The sequence below is a fragment of the Tasmannia lanceolata genome, unplaced genomic scaffold (assembly GCF_043159265.1).
Source record: "Tasmannia lanceolata isolate RefF3 unplaced genomic scaffold, GAP_Taslan_0.1 ptg000013l, whole genome shotgun sequence".
Classification (NCBI taxonomy): Eukaryota; Viridiplantae; Streptophyta; class Magnoliopsida; order Canellales; family Winteraceae; genus Tasmannia; species Tasmannia lanceolata.
This window is the reverse complement of record NW_027518690.1, coordinates 45,208,721-45,223,680: the sequence shown is the minus strand read 5'-3', so window position 1 is coordinate 45,223,680 and position 14,960 is coordinate 45,208,721. Positions and strand designations below refer to the sequence as shown.

At 38.9% G+C, this 14,960-nt stretch overlaps 2 protein-coding genes across 3 annotated transcripts; one reads left to right on the top strand and one right to left on the bottom strand.

Moving 5' to 3' along the window:
- Positions 1–7,225: 7,225 nt before the first annotated feature.
- LOC143890262 (cytochrome b561 domain-containing protein At2g30890-like) lies at positions 7,226–10,198 on the top strand. The gene is made up of 4 exons (XM_077394870.1): positions 7,226–7,883; positions 8,514–8,675; positions 9,433–9,581; positions 9,693–10,198. Exons 1-4 carry the CDS (start codon positions 7,743–7,745, stop codon positions 9,994–9,996), a joined length of 756 nt encoding a protein of 251 aa, XP_077250985.1. The 5' UTR covers positions 7,226–7,742; the 3' UTR covers positions 9,997–10,198.
- Positions 10,199–10,920: 722 nt separating this feature from the next.
- LOC143890264 (myosin-G heavy chain-like protein) lies at positions 10,921–13,580 on the bottom strand. 2 transcript variants are annotated; one of them, XM_077394872.1, is made up of 3 exons: positions 13,292–13,574; positions 11,472–11,537; positions 10,921–11,366 (listed from the first exon to the last, which is right to left on the bottom strand). In XM_077394872.1, the coding sequence occupies exons 1-3, from the start codon at positions 13,464–13,466 to the stop codon at positions 11,074–11,076; spliced, it is 534 nt and encodes a 177-aa protein (XP_077250987.1). In that variant the 5' UTR covers positions 13,467–13,574; the 3' UTR covers positions 10,921–11,073. The 2 variants fall into 2 exon arrangements, with proteins under 2 accessions (XP_077250987.1, XP_077250988.1); XM_077394873.1 differs by having other exon boundaries at positions 11,250–11,387; positions 13,292–13,580.
- Between the last annotated feature and the right edge of the window lie 1,380 nt (positions 13,581–14,960).

Sequence of the window (14,960 nt, the reverse complement as noted above, 5' to 3'; positions counted from 1 at the left end):
TATCCTTCAGTTGCTCTTTTTGGAGAGTCTTTAACTCTTTTATCCTTCGGTTGCTTTTATTAGAGAGTCTTTGACTCATTTATTCGTCAGTTACTGCTATTAGAGAGTCTTGGACTCATTTGCTCTTATAATGGTATTATTAGAGCCTAGTTTCTCCTTTTAACTCTAGGTTGTTGTTTTGTATTTTCCCTCCGGTCTTTGACCAAAAGGGTGAAAACATCAAAAACCTTTAAAAAATCTAAAGTGTTGAGTATAGAAGCGTAATTTGAGAGTTCGTTTCGAACTACGTTGGCTTGATCCTCTTCCACGAGGTACGTAGTGCAGCTTGAGATTCTTATCTCAGGTCCAGCCAAGCTTTGTAAATAAATATATTTTAACCTTCTTTTCTTTAAAACTGTGTTTTCAAAAAGCTCTTCCTTTAGAGTTAGGAGTTTCTCCTAGATAAAGAGTTTCTTTTAGAGTTAGGTGGTTTGTCTTTGATTTGTTGTGGTTATTGTGTGCTTGTTTTAGAGTTAGGGGTTTGTCCTAGAGTTATAGGAGCGCCTCCGTCCGGTCGGTTGGTGATTCACATCGCCGACTGATGACTAGGTCTAGAATGCGCTAGTAATCCCATTGTTTTCCTTAGGAAATACAGCCTAGTTACACATAGGTTGTAGGAACCACCTGCATTAGCTTAGGGCTAACCTGCATTTAGTTAGGGCATATAGGGTGTCCTAAAATTCACAATTCACTGGAATTTAAATAATCGTACAAGAAGCTTTTAATAACTAGTCCGGTCTTTTAGATCGAGTCTAAGATAGAGGTTTAGGTGTCTTAGGCATCCTAGCTTAGAATAGGTGCGAAGAACTACGTTGCCTTGATTCTCGTGGAGGCGGGGATACGTAGGCTTCTTTGGATGAATACCAGACCATCCGAGGACTCGGGCTAATAATTTAGAGTCTTAGGATTTGTTGTGTAGTCATCGTATGTTTTGATGTGTTTTCTTACTTTTTGTACTGATCCTATACCTTTAGCTATAGCTTGCATGTGTTTGCGCATCAGAACTTAGACACCCGTTAGGCTTGTCACTCATAACCTAGCATTGCTTAGGTAGCACATCTTTCATTTTATTTTATATGTGTTTATTATTTTTATCCTCAGGAAATGCATGCTTAGGTAGACGAGTCCTGAAGATTGTGCCCATTTCATATGATTTTTATTCAAACTTCTTTGGAGTTACTAAAAATGGCATAAGAGACCAAGTGCTTGCACTCGGACGAATTGGGGGTGCTCTCAGACCTTCCCCATTCGTAACCAGGCACGAACCCATATATATTTCTGGTTATCCATTGCACAGAGGATTTGATTTTAGGGTTCCATGGCATATCCATGGATGGCGACTCTGAGTTTATTTCAGGTATGTCTGGGTTTCGAGCCTTGGCTCCGGATCGAGACATATCTCTTTCTTTTTATATCGCCACTCGTGCTATGCTATGAGGGTGGCATCCATTTTGAGAGTTCCTCGGTAGAGCTCTCCTTCACACGTGGATGATCCAGAGGGTGGTAGGGACCCGTTCCCTCGCCGCCTATCTCGGATCGGGGTCCACACAACCCAAAAGAGGGACCAAAAAGAGGGGTCACGGGTGAGAGAGGGGTGTTAAAGTATATATGATTAAATTACACCAACACTAACAGCTTAAGTTTCTGGAGTAATTGGTTCTTTCACATGCTACATGTCTATACGTCATCCTAGGGCTACAACTTGGATCTGGTAAAACCCAACCTCCCGACCCGGAGATAACATGGGTCGGGTTTAGAAATCATGGGTCTTGGGTAGGGTCGGGTTTTAAATTGGAAAACCCGACTCAATCTTGGGTAGGGCCGGGTTTAAAGAAAAAAAAACCCGAAACCCGACCCTACTCATATGTGTGTACTGTGACTTTCTTAAATATCTCTTGAATAACATAGCATATTATTTTCCAATATATTGATACAATTGTTTTCATTGAGGTGATCATGTATATGTTATGTGAAAATATAGTATCCTTAAATTTATCACTCGATGACATAAATTTAGAGATTTTTGGTGTGAAGATTTGTTTTTCCCCTACAATCTTTAAAATTAGTCACCATCCTACTTAAAAAATGAAAACCCGGCCTGACCAAACCCAACCCAACCCAAGAAACTATCTTGCATAGGGTTGGGTTTACGAATCTCGGGTTTTCTTGTAAAAAATTAGACCCGACCCGCCTGACCCGAGTTGCACCCATACGTCATCCTTCCTAACTAAAGACTAAAGATAATGGGGATGATAAATTCACACCCCATGTAGGATTATTCGCACCCGTTGAAGGTGCAAAAACTAATTATCAATTCACGTTAAATGGGTGCGAATTATCCTACAGGGGGTGCAAATTTATCATCACCCAAGATAATTCCCCTAATCATATTCATGTGAACTTACCAATAGAACTATTTTTTGGCTGTAAGATGAAATTCAGAAAAGTTGAATTAATCATTCACAATCCCCTTCCCCGCCACAGCCTGCATTTTTTGTTTAACAGCACAAATGAATAAAAGGTATTCCTACACCACAATTTGCAAAACTATAACGGTGACTTTAAAGAATGAAGTGCCAAAAAAAAAATTGTATTTCAGCATATGCTTAGGACGTGTTCAGCAAGGCTTCTCATTCTTGCCCAATTAAATGTTGATGACAATCTTTGGAAGCGACTATTAGCTGCTCCAAAGAATCCTGGTTATAAGTTGAAAAAGAAGACAAAAATGCTCTTCAAATGAAAAAAAAACAAGGTAAAAACTCGGAAACCGGCTTAGTGGGTCAGATACTCGAATGAGATTTTTGAGATATTATTGCTTTTCTCATTCTACACCCCTAAAATGGGGGAGAATCCTGTAAATGGTTGCTGATGGGGTGTAAAAATCCCAGCCTCTCACAGGCCGCCACCTGTCCTGGAGTAGGTGAACCTCAGCCTCTCACAGGCCGCCACCTGTCCTGGAGTAGGTGAACTCCAGCCTCTCACAGGCCGCCACCTGTCCTGGACACCTCACCAGGTTTTCCCCTATAAATAGAGGATCAAAGCTCAAACCAACGGGTAATACGAAAAACGGGTAATGCGAAAAACCCTCTCCACCCAAACTCTTAGACTTCTCCCCTTCACTCCTGCTCATACTGACTTGAGTGTCGAAGGGCCTGTCCGGAGTAAAACTAGGGTTGGTCTTCTGACCTCGCTTGCCTTGTGCAGGACTCAGCCCTCATAGCAGGACTCGCTTCTAGCCACTTCACTACTCGTTCACTCCGGTCCCCCCAGGACTCAGCTCCTTTGGTTATCCAGCTCAACTCTTACGTCACTGCTGTACCTGTTACCGATTTTCGGTCTAACAGTTGCCAAGCACGCTCTCAGTCACGCATAAACTTAGTCAGAGACATGTCTAAAATGTAGCTGATATTTTCAATTTGGGAAGTGAAATATTCGCCTCTTCTTTTTACCTGGGACAATCCCCTCTATTGTATTTATGACCATTGTTTTAAATTTTGAATTTCGGTGGAGAGTCTGGAGACCGAGAGAGTCTGGAGACCGACACCGAAATGGCGAAAAACCGAAACGGTATTTTATTTCGGCCGAAATTTCAGAATTTCGGTCGAAAGTTCATTTTTTTCTAAAAAAAACCCAAAAATCCTGTTTTTTTTAATTAATTTAATATTTCACCGAAATTTCGACCGAAATTACCAAAATTTCGGTAATTTCGGCCGAATTTTAATATTGAATAAAATAATCATTTCGTTTGAGTACTAGATTTCGACCGAAATTTTGAAATTTCGGTTTCAGGAGTCCAAAACCGGTACCGAAACTGAAATTTCAAAATTTTGGTTTCTGGGTCCGAAACCAAAATTTTAAACTATGTTTATGACTACTCTTTTACCCTAGATGGGGCTCTCCCAAGTAAAAAAGGGTGAATGTATCATTTCCCTTTCAAATTTTCACCAATGTAAAGTACAAATCCCTCGGTGGCCGATTATAATGATGCAAGAAAAGGGTTTTACATACTACCTTATAATTAATATATTCATTTTTTGCTGAAACAAGCCATTCAAACCCATGGTGTTTGTCCAAAAATAAAAATAAAACAATGATAATTGAGTAGAATCATGGAGTGTGTGGGGTTACTCTTTTGATTATCTTTCTTGTCAGATCTAGACATTCCTCTGATTTAGAGAGTAGAAAAATGGTACCAACACCCACAATCATGGTGATTTCTTTTTTCAATTGGAGGTTGTTAGAGAAATCTGTCATGTTTCTAAAGAGAAATCTGTCATCTTTTTAATTACACCTCACGACATGATTATTCTTCAAACCAACTCCTCCATTAACAGCGTCTTTCTTACCACCGGTCAATGTCTGCTTTCATTAGTTAGATATTCTCTCCCCTCCTGGTGAAAAGGGAGGGTACCTTTTCTATTTTATTAAACTTGTGATTCCAATGCTTGTATTCTTTCAAGCTCATTATTTCATGGTAGACATGGGTGTTGTAACCAGATGTCACATGTCAACAGCAAAACATAAGAAATAGTATTGTGGCCCCCAATGTGTTGAGTGATGATGATGACACGGGCCCCATCAGCTTAAGGATATGGATTTTTACAGATGTATCAAAAGCTATAGTTTTCATAACATCATCATATTTCTTGAGAAATAGTGTCGTGGTCCACTGAAGTAGGGTAAATTTCTACAATCACTGCAAGGCTATTGGAGATTAAAGGTTTTATGAGCTACCTTTTCGGGTTCCTTTGCATCTATCAATCCAGTGTACAAAAGTGTCTTTCTTCTACCATCACTGCTGACTAAAGGTATGTTATTATTCCAAGTAAATAGCTTCTGCAGTAAGTTCATGTCTGTCATTTTAAGAGCAGTAGGCAACTTAGGCATTGCTATCAATAGTCTTTAGGGCCACCCCAATTGGTGGCTTGCTTTAGTTTCTGCCATATCGATTGTAGTCCATTTAGTAGGCCCTATATCGGATGGATCACAATAAAAATATCAACCCGATTGGAGGATCCTAACCTTTAAATCTATGGATCCTAACCGTTCAACTTCAATCAATGGCGTTTTGCCTTTTGAGTTTGAATAATGATCCTTTTGCCTTGCCCATGAGGAGTAGATTGGATGCTGTTAAGATCGGTTCTTGTGTAATTTGCAATTTGAAACATCAATTGTGGGGCCTAGACAAAGAACAGTTTGGAGAGCCATCAAATGGACAGTCACCATACGGAAGATCTCTATCAATAGACCTGCTAAAGGCCGAACCATAGAGTAGTTAGCACATGTGTCTCCCAGATATGCTTTTATACGTCGCATTGATAATCATCGTCATTAAGGGAGATGATATCTTCACTCCCCTGCATTACATGCACACTCCCCTTATAAAGTGATTTGACCTGAAAAGTGGGCAACTTTATGTCAAATCACGTTATAAGGGGAGCGTGCAAGTAATGAAGGGGGGTGAAAATATCATCACCCATTTATTCTACTACATATATGATCAAATGTATATGTAATTAAAGATTGCTTATATTTGTACATGAAATCTTTACAATCAATTATGATCCCACATGGGGACTTACATGTATAATTGAGACCATTTATCATGATGGGCACCCCATCCATAATATAAAAGCCTACAAAATCAACATTTCAACTTTTCTTGACGGAACCCTAAAGAAGACTTGATGGATCAACAGGCTAGGATCATGTGATTAAGGTGGGGTTAAAGGAAATGGGTCAGAATTGTGGCCCCAGTCTGATCAAAGGAGCCAATCATGTGCATGTGGCACACTATCTTTTTAACATTTTTCTTGTTCATTTTGGTCTTCTGTGTTTTTAAGTTGTTAGGGAGATGCTTTATTTACCTTAATAGTTTATGTTGGTAAGAGGAAAGCTTCGCATCAGTAGTTTAAAACAGGGACTACAGTAGCAGTTAGAGGATGATAAGTGATTAAGTGGTAACCTTATTACAGTAACCTTATTCCAGTAATTTCGTTCTTTTGTGGGTATGGTCGTATTTTGACGTATGTCTCAGCAATTATTCTCTCGACTTGTGAGCCCTTCTGTTATTTTTGTTGTTGTAGAGCCTACATATCAGTGAGCCCCATCTAAGCACGTGAACCTCGTTCTTTAAGTCGCATTAGCACACTAACCAGTTAACTTCTAAATAGGACCCAGTGCAAGTGGATACACAAAGTTTGACTGTATTTTCGTCTTATATACCATTCACCAATGTTTGATCCTCTTGATTAGATGGTGGATATGGGTTCAGCCACACCTATATGATATCGTTCAAGCAGTGTAGAATGATAGACTTAAATCCGGGTACACCGGGTAAAATAATCAGTTTTGGACTTAAAATCGATTCTGAAAGTCCAAAGGCCCGGTTTGCATTGGTTTCTGTACTACCGTAAAATTGAGTCCAGTATGTTGCGGAAATGGGGTGCAAATCCGCGGTAACCCATTAACAAATGGCATCAGAGCTCAGGGCATGGTAACCCCGGTTTGCCTCCGAGGGCGGGAGTGTCCCTCAGGGAAGATCTCGGAAATCCCGGTGTAGTATCTCATGGTTCCCACATTGCCACCGCGTGGAGGGGCGAGATTGTCCACGTTGCTTCCACGTGGAGGATTGTTGGGCTCCCACGTGGAGGGGGAGATTGTTGGGGTTCCACGCAAAAGCAAATTAGTCCCACATTGGATAAGTGAAATGGATGGGGATGGGTTATAACGGAATGGGCACCCTCATTTAACGGCTAGCATTTAGGGGTGAGTTCTACCCGGTTAAATTCCCTACCCAGTAGTCAATTTTGGACTAACAATCGGTTCTTAAAATCCAAAACAAACGGGCATAAGTTCGCTGAAATAAGAAATTTCCTTAATTTTGGTTCTTTTCACAGAAGAGACACAAGTGAAGTACATTGTACCATATACATACATTTAAATAAATCCAATAGCATATGATACATGTAGTGCATACTGTTTGTATTTATGTAGGGGTGCTTTTTTTATTGTGGCACTCCCATTTGTGTAATGGGAATGCAGAGGATATACTCCAAAACTCCACTGTATCTCCACTTTTCACTATTTTCAAATCCGTATTCCCACAAATGTTCCTTCTGCCTGTACATTAAAGCCTGCAACACTACAAATCCTTTCACCACTATCAAACCAAAAAGCTGAAAAAGCAAACAGCAGCTGAAAATCCAATCCCCACATTCTTTTATATTCAAACGCCCTCACCAAACTCATCAAAATCCATTCAAAAGTACTTTTACTAATTCAAGACAGAAACAGTTTGCTTTTATGAGCATCTTTTATTGACAAACATGTTCATTCGGTCTTCTTTAGACATAAAGAAAATGCACTTTTAAGAGAAGAGGATATGAAGGATTTATATAGTATGGGTCTGTTTTTCTATTGAAGATATTCAAATGGGTTTATTTGTAGATTGGGAAAGGATGAAGAGCTTAAGATTTTGGTAGAGATTTCTTTGAATTTATCCGTTTATGAGAGATCGTTTTTTATTATACTGGAACTGGGTATCCTGTTATTTACATTGCTTGAACACATTGGGGTGCAAAAAGTAGTTTGGTCATTGTATTGGAATTGAGAGTTCGAAATTCAAAGCTGCAACAGCATAAAAGGAGCAGTTCCTGTAGTTCTCTGATTGGACTTTCTCTGTTTTTATCACAGACAGGGAAATGTCAGTGTTTGGGAGGCTGATTTTTCTCATAATCTCTGCAACTTTTGTTATTCTTGCCATTCTTCCATTTGTGGAATCATCTCCTGAACCAGAGAAACCAGTTGGCAGCCACAAAAGCAACAAGCATATCGTTCATAAGGTATTTAATTTATCATAAACCAAATGTTCCTTCAATTTTAGTAAAATACCAATCCCAGACTTTTTCTTTCTTTCAAACATATGAAGAGAATTGTGGGCTTTTCTTTTCTGAATGACAAGAGTCTAATGTCTTTTGTGAAGACAATAATTCCAAGCCTCAATCTCCAGAGTCTCATTTGTTATTTCAGACTTACAATTGAAAATAAAAAAGAAATTTTATTTCTCTATGTTTAGAATCTCATGTAGCAGCTTAAACTAATAAATTTCAAGTCTATCTCCAAATTTTCATATCCAATTTGTGCTCTGAAATATGCTTTTTTGCTGTGCATTTCATAATTTTTAGGATACGAGAATTTTTCTATGTAATCATGTCTTAAACTTAATAAATTAGCTATTTTAATTAATTAATGCCCTGTTTGGAAAACAGGAATTTTCTGGAAATAAATTTTTACTTAGAAGGACCATCAATTTATGATAATATCCCTCTAAATTAGCCATAATCATATCATTCCCCTCTAAGTTATAGACAAAAAAATTCTAAGAAAATTTTTTCTATCATAAAAGTTTTTCTTGGAATCCAGACAGGGTCCAAGGGACTTAAATCTTTCTGATTTTTTTCTTATGTTTACAGCTCAGCCCTCAGCTCTCATTCCAAATTACTCTCCATGGCTTTTTCCTATGGGCTTCAATAGGTTTTTTAATGCCTGTTGGGATCCTTATAATTAGAATGTCCAATAGAGAGGAATGTGGGAAAAGGCTTAAGGTTCTGTTCTACAGCCATGTTATTCTGCAGGTGAGCTTGTTTCTCTTCGTTCCACAACCCAAATGACAACATTATCTTCAAATTTTTATGAATGACCCAAATTGCCCTCTTTATATTCATGAATCATGATCAAACCCATGATTATTTTCCCTTATCAACTTTTTATGAAAGTAAAAAAAGTCTTAAAAAGGTAAAAAGTTCTGTCCTACTTTTGAAATATTTCACTTTGCTTACAAAGGTCTTAAAGGTACAAAAAATCAGTCCTACTTTTGAAATATTTTAGCTTGTCTCTCTTCTGTTCCACAACCCAAATGACAACATCATCTTCAAATTTTATGGATGACCCAAATTGCCCTCTTCATATTCATGAATCATGATCAAACCCATGATCATTTTCCCTTGACAATTTTTTATGATAGTAAAAAAAGTCATAAAAAGATAAAAAAGTTGTCCTACTTTTGAAATATTTCATTTTGCTTACAAAAGTCTTAATGGTAAAAAAATTGAGTCCTACTTTTGAAATATTTTATTTTGTTTACAGTTTGCTGAAATATTATCCCCACTTAACTTTCTGACCATTAAAAGATGATTACTAAGATTATAAAGGATACTTGGAGTTCAAGAACGGCAATCTCCGAAAATGGAAAGAGAAGAAAAGATCTTTAAATAGGTTTTCTATGAATAGATAATCAAATCAGGTTTTCATGTCAATAATGCTCTACTTAAGACAAGACTATCTTTTTCTATTGTACTGAAATGTGGAAATGGATCTTTGTTGGGTTAACAGCTAGCTTCAGTTCTTCTTGCCACTGCTGGAGCAGTTATGTCTATCAAAAACTTTGATAATTCCTTCAATAATACTCATCAAAGGATAGGGTTGGCTCTTTATGCCATCATATGGTTGCAACCCTTGATTGGTTTTTGCAGGCCTCAAAGGTACATCCTTTACTTTGTCACTTGCCATTCCCTAGCTCTCATAAAGATTCTTCTACTGGACTCTACTGTGGGCCTCTTTGGGTGCCTCTTAAATTTATTCTTTTTCTATAGAGGAAGTAAAAGAAGGAGCATATGGTATTTTGTACATTGGATACTTGGAACTGGAGTTTCTATATTGGGAATCATCAACATCTATACTGGTTTACATGCCTATCATACAAAGACCTCAAAAAGTGTAAGGCTTTGGAGCATTCTCTTCTCTGCTGAAATTTCTCTCATTGCTTTCCTCTACCTCTTCCAAGATAGGTGGGAGTATATGCAGAAGCAAGGAGTGATTTTGGGTGATGAGCAAATCAAGCCAACAGAACAAATAAGTTCTCCAAGAAACAGCCAAAAGGAGTTGACAATGCCTTGATGAGAACCAATGGGTACTAGGATTTTTTCAAACTGAAATTTGGTATTTTGCCTTTACTTTTTTATTTTACCCCTTTTTGGGTTTCTTATTCAGATATGAGAATATTAGTTCTTGGAGCAGAAAAGGCATTGGTGTATCGAATGAGAATGAGATGGGATATTTTTGTATAATAGTTTTGTATAATGAAGTATGGGGATTGGCATTTGCTGGTTTGCAATATAATATTAGGCTTGTGTAATGAGATGGGGTTTCTTAATTATCCCAGGTCCTAGTAAAGGAGGGAAAAAAGAAAACAAAGCAAAAGCCTCTGATCATGATTATTCTCCTAAAACTTTGGTTAAATTGTATGTAAAAACAGTTGTATTCTATGAAGCCCATGATTTCATGGTAGAGGGCGCAAGGGGGCTCGGGTGATCATATCGGTTGATCTGAGGCAACTATAAAGCCAATGCCATTGTCTTGATCAGATGATCCTATGACCTTGACCCATTGAACAGAGTTTGGTTCCACTAAGAAAAGCTAAACGGTTTATTTTTTTTCGCTTATCTTACGCTGAGATGTTTATTTTGTATGAGACCAAAACCACATGTTTTGCCTCGTGATGTTTTACAAGATCAACAGTCTTGATTTAACATAGTTGGTCGAAAATATGACCCAAAAATTGCCTAATACGTAAAAGTGACTTTCTATGCAGTCGTTCTCCAAAAGAAATAAGCAGTTCGCAGGTAGAACCAGAGCAAATCCTTTATGTAGAGCTGTGTAAATGCTCTGCTCAAATAACACTTTCTAACATCCCTGCAGCTGCGGTGATGTGGGGAGGTAGCAAAATGAAGAACAGTGATGAAAGAAGAAGAGCTCCTAAAGGAACCTTTGCCCATTTGGGTTGAATTTGGAACCCATAATTCATTTTCTGCCAGAGATAGATGCCACCCACAACAAAATTCTATTTATGCAACACTGTGTACACTGTACAGTAACATGATGGAAGAAGGATATCCATTCACCATATCCAGGGAATTTTGTGCTTTGACTTACACAACTAATAGATTATTGTTGCCATTGACTAAATATTTAAGGTCAGGGAAGGAGCTGCACATTACCAGTTAATACAGCCACAACAAGTATGACAAGTGGTGGAAGAATAACAAATGCACCAATTGTTGCAAAGAAACGGGAATCGTTCCTTCGAGAAACTTTGTTCAGGTAAGCCTGTCGTTTGATGTTTCTTTTTTGGGAAATGGTTAAAGACTTCCAGCTTGCTTGCAGTTTTTTACCTAATGGAAGGCTGAAATCATCATCTCTGTCTCCAACCAATTGAGAAAGTTGATCACGGATTGTAGGCCTAAGTGAGTCCAAGTCACTCTCATAACCTGGTCATTAAGTCCAGTCAGCTGCATTAGAACAATTTGAAGTTCAAAATGGTTAAAAAATGAGATGCATGAAGGACACTCGTAACAGAAAGAAGCCAAACGTACCACCACCAGAAGAGCTGGTAGATGTCAGTTGTTCCAAGAGATCCAACTGAGTGCGTGCAGAAGACCCTTTTAAGAAATCAACAAAGTTGTCAGTGCATAAATCACATTTTGAATTAAGCAAGTTAAGAACGTGAGGGGTAATTTGATATAAATAAGTAAAAGTACATGCATATATAAATTGGATTCCATGTTTAAAGGAAAATGAAAGGCATGAGTTAAGCATGCAGAAGCAGGGTAACACTTGCAACTTGCAAGATTTCGAACATAAGAAACAAAATCATCTGATGCAACTGGTTGTTTTTTATGTAATTTACAAAACTGATTATGAAAAGCATGTAAAGTCCTATTTTCTATTAGAACTGAACTTCTTCCGTGCATTTGTTACTTCAATCCCTGAGCACTGATGATTATACTACATCAAAAAGCGTTCTAATCACAATCACTAGATGGAATAAATTTGAAGGTTCTTTATGTGTAAGACATTAAGGATATCAGCCTATGGGGATCATTCCTTTTCCAGCATGCTTTTGTCTGGAATGATAAGAGCATATGTCAATTTTATCTTCTTCTGCGTTTACTCGAAATCGACTGCTATTTGGACATGGACAAATTTTTTCATACATGGTTTTGTTAGTTTATCACCAGAGAGCAAGTAGGCAAAAATAAAAGTCATTGTCATTCCACTGCCCCATTTTCCATGGAGCTTCCAGATCCTAATCTCTCTCCCTCTCTCTTTTATTTGAAAAATGAATCTCTTCTTTTTTTTCCATATAATTGTGTTTCCTGCTAACCATTTCTTGGTCCCATCTGCTAGCCCATTTCCAGTCTCTGTCTTGTTGCCCAGCTGCAGTTGGCATGGTCATAACTCGGGAGAGTCAAAGGAATTTTTATTGACTCTATAGGGTAAAACGTGGAATGCGGATGTAGTGCATCTCGGAATGCGGCCAAGAAATCCTTGTCGACTCAAGCGAGTTCCTTGTCGTGTCAATGAGTTTTTAAACACTGGTCTTTATGGTCAGTAATGGAAGCAATCGTCCCTACTGTCATAAAATAAGAGCACCTGGCTGTGCCCATTCACAAGGACTCGATTCTATGCCCAAACATCTTTTGCCACACATCACATTCCCCGCTAACCATTTCTCGGTCATATCTGCTTCCCATTTCATATCTTTGTCTTGTTGCCCAGCTTCAAATTTATCTGAAGGAAATTTAATGCCAAAAAGGTTAAATTCCTTTCAGCCGTTTTATTCTAACTTGGAACTATGGAAACATGGATGGGATTTTGGGCTATGTTAAAATGAGGCAAAGGCATCCATATTCTGCAACCATGAAACAATTTGATGATGGGGGTTTGATGGAATCAAGAAATTGGCAGCATTTAAATACACGAAAATTCCCGATGGCTGATGCTCTGGTCTTCAATGAGATAGATCGAATGAAGGTAGCATATATTTCCCAGAGTCAAGACAAATGATGAACACAAGAGGCAGCACAAATGGAATATTAATGGCTAGACATGTTTTATGAGTGAAAAATCTCCCATCTCCTGGAGCTTATGTTGGGTCATGGGTGAACCTCAGCTGTAAACAAAGGACAACAGCTTTCACTCAGAGGACTTGGAGTGATGTGAACAATTGTAAGCAATATATGAGACTATACCTAATTACCGACAACTCTGAACACTTAAAGCTCATAAACATTATCTTAATAACATTAATGAGCTCACATCCTCAACATGTAGCTTATTAGTCTGATTTTAGGAGTATAGCATATTTAACAGATTCCTTTTATTTCCAGTTTTAAACAGATCAAAAGCATACCTGTTAAATCAGGGTCCTCTGTAACTCCTCCTGATTGAGCAGCTCTGCATGGAGTGTGATGCTTATCTGAACAAATGGGCTTATTAAACGTAGCCTTGTGCTTTGGAAACACAAAAACCGGAGCTCTAAGAGAAGGTGCTGGGAAAGAAGTGGAAGCTGCAAAATTCAAGGCCATGAATTTTCTCTGCAACTCTCGAATCTTCCCATTGGCTATATTCACTTCTCACTGATAAAATCAGCACCACCACATATATTGCTTTTCTAATTTCTTTTCTTTTTTCTTTTGCAAATTCAAAATGTAACGTGACCAGAAGATGTATATGCTCAGACGCGTTTGGTCATTGAAATTGAAAGACGCAATAACAGCCAACAATATTGCATCTAATTTGTTTTGGGCAGAGACCATATCATGGTCTAGACTAGGGGTGCAAGTTTGGCCCTGTGAGCCCTGACCCGTCCTGAGCCCCAACAGGGTCAGGGTTGGAAAATCTGACCGTGAGGGTGGGTTTGGGTACAGTTTTTTGGCCCTGACTCAGGGTCGGGTCGGGTTCAGGGTTGATACCCCGGGCCGACCCAACTCGACCCTACCCGACCCCCTTTACACTTTACCCCGGCCCGCCCTGACCAACCCGACCCTGTTTACACTTTACCCGCGGCCCACCCTTGAGCCTTTCTGTTTTTCATTTCTCCATCTATTGGGTTTTGGTTATGTATTTATCACCAAAAATCATATATCAATTAGAATAATAGATTGTGTAGAAGTATTTTGATTTTTGACAATAAAACGGATTGAAAACATGTAAAATTGCCTTGCTCGGTCCGACCCAAGCAGGGCCAGCCCGGCCCGGCCCAATCAGGGCCAATCAGGGCGGGCAAGGGTTGGGCTGAACCCTGTAGGGCAGGCATTGGGTTGATGATTTTCGGCCCTGACTCAGGGTCAGGACGGGCCAGGGCTAAGATAATGGCAGCTAGGGTTTTGCAAAACCCGACCTTGTTGCAGACCTAGTCTAGACTTTATATAATGTATTTTTCGGAGAGAACAGTGGGCCCACTTCTTAAGATGATCCACACTGTTCCTTTGATGGGCCACAACCTAAATAGCTTGTACCCCTTAAATCATAACCATAGGATGATTCTGGCCCTCCGATCATGTTTTAATAGTGTACACTCCCTTTTTAGAAAGGTTCGCGTGTGTGCAGATGGTGGGGGGTAGGATCATCCTATGAAGATGATTTACGGGGTAAATCCTATTTAAATGGCGGCCCATCAAATGAATGGTTTGGATCATCCTAACAAATGGACCCCACCGTATTTTCCAAGATAAATACTCAATTTTTTTTCCGTACAGGTGTGGCTCTTTGGCTTAAAGTCTTGGGTATGCTCACTAGAGACGAGAGTTCGAATCTCCTTGGGCTTACCCGATGCACGTAGTTTACGGGTGATTGCACGCATATGGAGGGAATTAGTCCCACTCTACAAAGTGGGGTGGAGACACCCTACGTCATCAAAAAAAGAGAAAAAAGTACTCAACTTCATAAGCACACATCATATAAAACCTATTTGAAATATTCCCTGAATACAAGGAAAGTAGTGAATGACATCCAAACATCTCTCTTTTTTGGGTAGGTAAGCTGGGATTAAACTAGAGGCCCAACCCCTGCAGCCAAAC